General features: G+C 46.1%; 3 protein-coding genes across 3 annotated transcripts; 1 reads left to right on the top strand and 2 right to left on the bottom strand.

The window, feature by feature from the left end:
- Positions 1 to 1,385: 1,385 nt before the first annotated feature.
- Positions 1,386 to 2,906, bottom strand: FOMMEDRAFT_167001 (uncharacterized protein). Its single transcript, XM_007265190.1, has 3 exons — positions 2,470 to 2,906; positions 2,160 to 2,411; positions 1,386 to 2,106 (listed from the first exon to the last, which is right to left on the bottom strand). The coding sequence occupies exon 3, from the start codon at positions 1,903 to 1,905 to the stop codon at positions 1,696 to 1,698; it is 210 nt and encodes a 69-aa protein (XP_007265252.1). The 5' UTR covers positions 1,906 to 2,106; positions 2,160 to 2,411; positions 2,470 to 2,906; the 3' UTR covers positions 1,386 to 1,695.
- Positions 2,907 to 4,806: 1,900 nt separating this feature from the next.
- FOMMEDRAFT_19040 (uncharacterized protein) lies at positions 4,807 to 6,472 on the bottom strand. The gene is made up of 2 exons (XM_007265189.1): positions 5,504 to 6,472; positions 4,807 to 5,442 (listed from the first exon to the last, which is right to left on the bottom strand). The coding sequence occupies exon 1, from the start codon at positions 6,292 to 6,294 to the stop codon at positions 6,103 to 6,105; it is 192 nt and encodes a 63-aa protein (XP_007265251.1). The 5' UTR covers positions 6,295 to 6,472; the 3' UTR covers positions 4,807 to 5,442; positions 5,504 to 6,102.
- A 5-nt stretch (positions 6,473 to 6,477) lies between these two features.
- Positions 6,478 to 7,103, top strand: FOMMEDRAFT_154749 (uncharacterized protein; the record flags this gene model as incomplete). The annotated part of the gene is made up of 4 exons (XM_007265188.1): positions 6,478 to 6,654; positions 6,707 to 6,763; positions 6,823 to 6,978; positions 7,038 to 7,103. 4 exons carry the CDS (start codon positions 6,478 to 6,480, stop codon positions 7,101 to 7,103), a joined length of 456 nt encoding a protein of 151 aa, XP_007265250.1.
- Positions 7,104 to 7,767: the final 664 nt, after the last annotated feature.

Raw genomic sequence — 7,767 nt, 5'->3', positions numbered from 1 at the left:
GCTGGAACGATGGTATGGATTTTTCGCTCTGATATTTGGAAGTGAATAAAGCAATTCTGACGTACATGCAGTCTACCCTCTCCCAGATCGAGCTCAAAGCTCGCGGTTTCTATTATCATCTTTTCGGCCGGCCGTAAACCATGCCTGCTGTGTTTTGTTTAGCGAATCCTGTCTAGTTCATGACCCATTCCTTTTGTTGACACAAAAAAAGCAAAACCTATCTACTGTCTGAGCTATTAGCTTTGCATAATTGGCGTACATTTATAATATACAACTTCGTTCTTGTAAATAGATCGCTGTTAGTGGGCAAATATCAACCTTATGTTCATTCATACGAGGTGTCTATGCCAAAACGAGCAGAAGGGAGAAGCTCTACCTGCGCGACATAGTTGGAGCGAAAGTAATATTATGATACAAGCGAATGTTCTGGAAGCTTTGAAGAAGAGAAACAAGAAAATTTGCAAACAGATGTGACCATAAAATACGTCCCAGAAACTCTAATGTCCAGGTGATAAATTTTCGACTAAAAGTAACCAAATAATTTCCGACTAAACTTGCAAACTCCGCAAGAAAGCCAATAAACGGCAGACTACATCGTGAGCAATAAGCGACATGCATGTAGAACACGGAAGGCGTATCAGTTACGCACTTTTGTTGCTACGAACAGCCTCTCCAGAAAGCCTTCGCGTCTATACATATCCAATTGGCGCATCTCTTCCAGGACGTCAAAGTCCACGCCGTCTCTTGAATATCCAAGTGTGTCATAGGGGTGGAAGAATCGCACTTCCGTACCTTCGTTTATCTGGCGGGAATAGAGTTAGACAATATGCCGAACCTCAGCATAACAAAATCGGCATACCGTTTGCAGACATTTTGAATCAAAGAATTGATCATTTCTGCGATTATCGAACGTTGCCTAGAGCATTTACTCGTCAGCTAGATCCACACAGTGTCAAGTGTTCGAGGCGTACCATCACCCAGTCAGGCTCGACGACGAACCCGTGACGCGGAATTTTCAAACCCTTCCAGGGGAATTGGTCGACAGGACGGTGGGTATAGCGCCCTCGAGTCTCCTGGACTGCGATGGCGAGATGGGCAGGCTGGGGACGAACAGGAGGAGTAGGGGTGGCAAACTGTGCCATCATTTTACGTATTAATTGAAGGTATCCAAGACAGGGGAAACGCGAGGAAGGACGAGAAATGGACGCAAGAATGAGTCCGACGAAAGAGAGAGAGTTACTCCAAGTAAACTGAAAGAGGGAGAGAAAAATGGAGGCGGAGAAGTGGGGGTGATGAAAGCATTCGGATTTTAGGGCAACGACGAATGAATTGAAGACAAGCGAGGAGGGCGTTGTCCATTTTCAGCAGCGACTCGATTTCCAGACCAAGCAGCACGCGTCTGCGAATCCGGAGGCAAATCGCTGCTCGTCAAAACTGCTTCCGTTAAGGCCTCCAATGCCCCGCATGCTACTAGCAGAGAACTCGAACGACTGGAATTCAGCATTTAGCATCTTCAGTTGTGCTTATGTCGTCCATGGTAGAGGTGAACGGAGACGAAAGCAGCCGCGGACATGCCAGTGTCCTTGTTCCTCTTGATCGGTTCTGGCCACAATTTTCACGTCACACCTCGTCCATCCCACCTCCTTCACTTCACTTCCGGGCCCAGAACACTGGGAACGGCTTCCGAGCAGTATTTTAGGAAAAGGTGACGACGGCCGATGTGTGAGCCCATCTTTCGGTATACATGATGAACGCGGTAGCACATCTTGCGGAGTGTCCCATCACAAAGCCTTCTACTTTACCTGAAATGCCGCTTGGTTGTATGATGCCTTTCATTTTCAAAAATACACCATGTCTTGTACCAAGAGCACGTTCAATGACTAAATGTTCTCGTTTAGGGGGCATTCGTCCAGATTACCCGTCGTGTCTCGAAAATACAGCTTTCTTCGTCTATCGCCTTATATTCCTCGCCCGTGTGCATCTGTTTGCTTCACTCCATCTCTGAGCAGCCACCTGAACTACCCAAGTACTCTCAGAGACTCTCAAATATCTACTCGAGAGCTCAGAAAGAAAACCCTGTTCATTTTCGACATTGACTGTGATGACCTAATATGGAAGGTGAGTCAGCTGTATTGATGAGTCGCACAAAAGACACGCACAAGCTCTGAATATCATTCTTAGATTCCACGATGTCGCTCAACCAAGGCCTTCCAATGCACTTGTTTCATTTCCACGAATGAAGGAGATGCGCCCGAATCACGTTCAATTACGTTGAGGCCGATTTTGCAAGACTCGGCAAGAGACAGGAGCCCACTTGAATAGAGAAGACTTCAAGACCCTCAAGCTGTCAAATTGCACGAGCCTGGCCGAAATGAAGCAACAGAAACTTGCAGAAGAAGCTTGAGTAAAGACTGTCAAATTGATCAACATTCCAGAAGAAGTACGAACAAAAGAGATGTGATTATTTACCCGAAGAAATCTATGGCCTTAAGATGTCTCCGATACTAAGGTTCATGCTCGTATTCTGATATCTCCTCCAACAAAGAGCAAGGAAATGGACCAAAGTTCATGACGTCTTATCCGCCAGCAGCCAAAGAAATTTAAGCAATCGTGTCTGTGTACGACAGATCGCAGAACCTGTGCGATGGGTGGGTTGTCCCCCCTCTGGTGTAGACCAAGATCAGACCTTGAAGCACTGTCCATCACCGCCACTGAACATTGAGCCAGCCCCGACGCTACATCCCACCCGGATATTGTGGCCAGATTTTTCTTCCGGTGAGCAGAGGTCACCTTGACGATTCCACTCCTCCAGATAGCTAAATGCTGGTCCCCCCCTGCATCCTGTTCCCCCTTCCTCTTGTGGTACTACTTTCCCCTCTTCTCTTGTCCAATCAGCTGGGCTTTGTAGTAACGAGAGGGATCGGTAAAAAAGAACAGGGCATGTCGCAAATGAAGATTATCGCCTCAAGCCATGACGCGAGTCAGCTCGTTTCTTTCGGAATCTGCCAGCCACTCGCTTAGAGCGAAGTCTCCACAAGTTTGTCACCAGTCCGACAAGCCATTCGCTTTGCCTCCTACCTCTATTCGAGCTGTCAATGCTGACTGATGTTGGCAAATGAAGAAGAATTTTCTTTCGGGATTTTGCGAGCGTGCCTTTAAGTTCCGTGGAAAGCTGGTACAAACTCGATAAAAAGTTGGTAGCACTCAGCCCTCGTCACGCACCAATCCGTTCACGACGTTCTCGAGTCGCCGCGGTAAAACGTGAAAAAAAGTTAGGATCACTATTCAGGGCACCGGAAACTCATATGGTAACTTTTTGGGTCATGGTGACAACGTGCAGAATCGACAGCAATTTCAAATGTTCGATGCCGCCAGCAGTTAATGCCATGTCGGACTCTACTGGATGTCACACGTCAATCGGAGGAAGCTTGTCATTGACATTTTGATCAGGTACTGAGATAGAACAGGATACGACTGCTATGTGCAGAATGCAGAGATATTTTGTGCTCTGATCATCCATGTTACTTATAAATACTAATACGCACACCTTAGTGCACGGTCTACACACCGGAGCATTTTGTCCATTTGGATTATTGTACTGGAATCAAATTGCTCAGGTTCAATTTCGCGAGCAAGCACAATAGTATCTCTAAAGAATATGTATAGTGGTGACCTTCTGGAGCGATAACTCTTCCAATGTTTCGCTCGTTTCCATAGACTATTCCACTACAATGAATAGAACCACCGTGCCTTCTTGAGACAAGAGCTAGAGCTGTTGAGGAAATTCCCATAGGACTGTCTGATAGTTAGACTATTAGTATATCTGCCTAGAAGAAGGTGTAAAGGCTAGTAAGAAGAATGCTCACGGCGCTTCTTATACTATCGTTTCAAATGTAATTCATCCACTAAAATGAGAGTTGCTGAATTCCTTTGTGTTCCATTGGAAGGTTCGACAAGTTTACTTCTTCATCAGGTATTGAGGGATAAGCTCTGTTTACCTGGCTAGCTGGATGAATACGATAGAATAACGAGGCGAGACACATTAGGGATTTGGTGAACGAGAGAATTCCGAGAATTCTCACACAGAATCCTAGGTGACTTGCCAGGCCTTTGACATCTGGATGAATGCTCATCACTAACTATGCCCGATATAACAGGCTCTGAAAGGCTTTAGCAAATGAATGCATTGGAGAACAAAACGGAAAGGGAGCAAACATGAGGGCCTCACTTGTTCATAGCCTAAGCCGTCCTCACACCGTCATTCCTCCTGCCATCATCTTTTTATCTTGAAAATCATGCTCATTTTCCTTCCCGTTTTGCACAACAAGAATTCTGGACTGTCCAGTGCCAGTAAGGTGTGCTCGTGTGACTTGAACGCATTTGCTGCCCTCTTTGAGTGTGGCTTGCGTCTGCCTTCTGAAACACTCAAGATATGCTCCAAGAAATTCTAGCATAAATCAAGATAAATTGAACGGAACCTAAAACAGACCGAGATTTGACTGTAGGGCGACAAGAGGGTATGACAGACGGACATCCCTGACAGTGAGCAGAAGACCAGGAACTAGGCGAGAGTGGCACGGTCTGGCAGATTCCGAAGATTCAAGAAGCGGGCTGACTCGCGTCCTGACTTTACCCAAACTGCATCTGTTTCGTTGCCCTCTTTACATCTGTTATTCCCTCCAGCTACTTCGAGACCAAGTTGCATGGACAAGAAGGAAATAAGAAACTGGTCCGGGAGGGAAAAGGAGGGATTATGGAAGAGGATGGATTTGGATTGATCAGACGAATCAGACGAAGGACGCAGTCGTTGCATTGAAATGTGTCTTGCTCGCAACATTTGTTTTCTGGCCACGTAGGTGGCATACGAGCCTGTTTGCAAGCTGATGAAATATCCGAGAAACTTGGATGGATTTGCCTCGTGGTTTGATTTGGGTTTATCGGAGATATGATGAATAGGTCGAACTGCACAATACAGAGTCTCCAGTCCATTTATTGGCAAGCGCGAAATCCATTACTCGTGCCGTTTCTCTTCAAGAAGCATTATATGATGTTCTTGTTGTTACTTGCGCGTCTTGGAGGAGCTTTCATCCGGAGGGGATTCGAGAATTTGGCGATGGATCTCAACGTCGAGACTGTCGTTGGACACTGTGGTCCTTCCGGTACTGTAGTTCCATTTACCTTCTCCTTGTTTCTGAAATATTGATCTTGTTACCAGTTTCAAACTTGAACTTGTGTATGCATTTTCAATCTCCAATCTCTTGACAACTTGGTTGTTTGAAGGTTTCTTGGGAAACAGGCTATCTCCTTGTTTCTTGAGACGTCGACTTTGATGCAGTCCACCTTGGAGAGGTCGCTTTTGCTTTGCTTTTTGAAGTGTATGAAATGCACAGAACGGCTGAGTTGAGCAACATCATGGTTTCCTAGAAATGATATTCAGCAGGTGTGCGTGTGTCTATTGTCAGAACCCATCAAAAACTCTAGCTGACTCACCCTGCCATATTAGGACATTTCTGCCAATTCCTCTGCGCTGGACACAGTTCCTCTGGGTGCTCTTGAACGGGTTTCCGAAGATTGGAAGAGAACGAGAGGAGCTCTGAGAACCCGGCTGAAAGACTATAAGAGCAAGAACAGATGCAATGTGGTGAAGAATACACAAGATACTTCGTTAAGAAAGCCAGAGTTATCGTGCACGGTCGAACGCGAGTTACGCATGCGCCTTGACGTCAACGAGTCCTCGTACAAGAAGCTACAGGCCTCTGAAGATGCAGAAACATTCCAAGCAAGAGATTCTCCAAGGCAAGCAACACGGATTTTCGAATTGCGGCAGAAATACCAGGCACCCCACCTCATACATTGCGCTTCACCGATCGATGGGCTCGCGCGTTGGTCGTAATCGTACTTGACATACGTCCCGTATGGAAGGTGTATCTGTCGCCATGGAGTGAATGGAGAAAGGAAAAAGAGAAGTGGAAGGAACCGTGGCTAGGAGGACGCGGGGTTTCGGAAGTGACGACGAGCAGCTAAGGAACAGACCAGTACGTCCGTTGCACTGTTGATGTTCACACCGCGGTTGTAGCATCTGTCGCTCCACCTGGCACATATCTAATGTTTGAGCCTATGTCCTAATTGGTTCAAATGCGCCGCCAGGAACTTGCGGGATGCTGCAGAATCCAACGGAAGCATATTGTACGAGATATGATTTGCCTCCGGATTCGCAGTCGTGTTTCGTGTCTCGCGATCGAGTCGGTACTCAAAATGGAGAACGCTCTCTTCGCTTGGCCGCAATACATTCATTACGATCCAGAATGCTTCTACCACCCCAACTTCTCTGTCACCCTCTTTCTTACGCTCACCCTCTCACCTAGCTTGCTCGGAGCAAATTCCTCTCTTACGTTCTTTTTTCCTTAACTCGTCTCGCATTCTCTCTCTTTATTCACGCCGCTCCTGTCTTCTATACTCTATATCAACACGTAAAAAATGGCACAACGTGCTACTGCTACCCCTCCCGCCCGTCCTCAGCCCTCCCAGCTTGCAATTGAGTTTCAGCAATGCCAGAGACGATGTGCGAATCGTCCGGTAGACCATTTTCCTTGGAAGGATTTCCATTTGAGAATGTCAGGGCATGGATATGTTGTGGGCACTGATTGGGCGATGGTATGAACATTCCTGGTCTTAAAGCAGGATCGTACACTGACTAAGGTGTAAGACGACGTTCGATACGCGTACGGAAGACCAATTCTTTGACCATCGGCGCCTTCAGACTGTGAGATTTTAACGTGTATTGCAATGGTATACAGGTCTAACGACTGGCCATCATGCCAGATCGATGAAAACACCGAAGTTCTATTCTTTCACCCGTTCGACCCTCTTAACTACTCAACTGATTCTCTGGATTACAACACGGTGGAGGACTGTAAGGATCAAGCGGACAAGCCTGTGCAGGAAAGTGTCTTAAAGAAAATATATGCTGGAACGATGGTATGGATTTTTCGCTCTGATATTTGGAAGTGAATAAAGCAATTCTGACGTACATGCAGTCTACCCTCTCCCAGATCGAGCTCAAAGCTCGCGGTTTCTATTATCATCTTTTCGGCCGGCCGTAAACCATGCCTGCTGTGTTTTGTTTAGCGAATCCTGTCTAGTTCATGACCCATTCCTTTTGTTGACACAAAAAAAGCAAAACCTATCTACTGTCTGAGCTATTAGCTTTGCATAATTGGCGTACATTTATAATATACAACTTCGTTCTTGTAAATAGATCGCTGTTAGTGGGCAAATATCAACCTTATGTTCATTCATACGAGGTGTCTATGCCAAAACGAGCAGAAGGGAGAAGCTCTACCTGCGCGACATAGTTGGAGCGAAAGTAATATTATGATACAAGCGAATGTTCTGGAAGCTTTGAAGAAGAGAAACAAGAAAATTTGCAAACAGATGTGACCATAAAATACGTCCCAGAAACTCTAATGTCCAGGTGATAAATTTTCGACTAAAAGTAACCAAATAATTTCCGACTAAACTTGCAAACTCCGCAAGAAAGCCAATAAACGGCAGACTACATCGTGAGCAATAAGCGACATGCATGTAGAACACGGAAGGCGTATCAGTTACGCACTTTTGTTGCTACGAACAGCCTCTCCAGAAAGCCTTCGCGTCTATACATATCCAATTGGCGCATCTCTTCCAGGACGTCAAAGTCCACGCCGTCTCTTGAATATCCAAGTGTGTCATAGGGGTGGAAGAATCGCACTTCCGTACCTTCGTTTA

Source organism: Fomitiporia mediterranea (genome assembly GCF_000271605.1).
Source record: "Fomitiporia mediterranea MF3/22 unplaced genomic scaffold FOMMEscaffold_5, whole genome shotgun sequence".
Classification (NCBI taxonomy): domain Eukaryota; kingdom Fungi; phylum Basidiomycota; class Agaricomycetes; order Hymenochaetales; family Hymenochaetaceae; genus Fomitiporia; species Fomitiporia mediterranea.
Note: the sequence above shows the minus strand (reverse complement) of the source record. Positions and strands in the feature narration are given on the sequence as shown.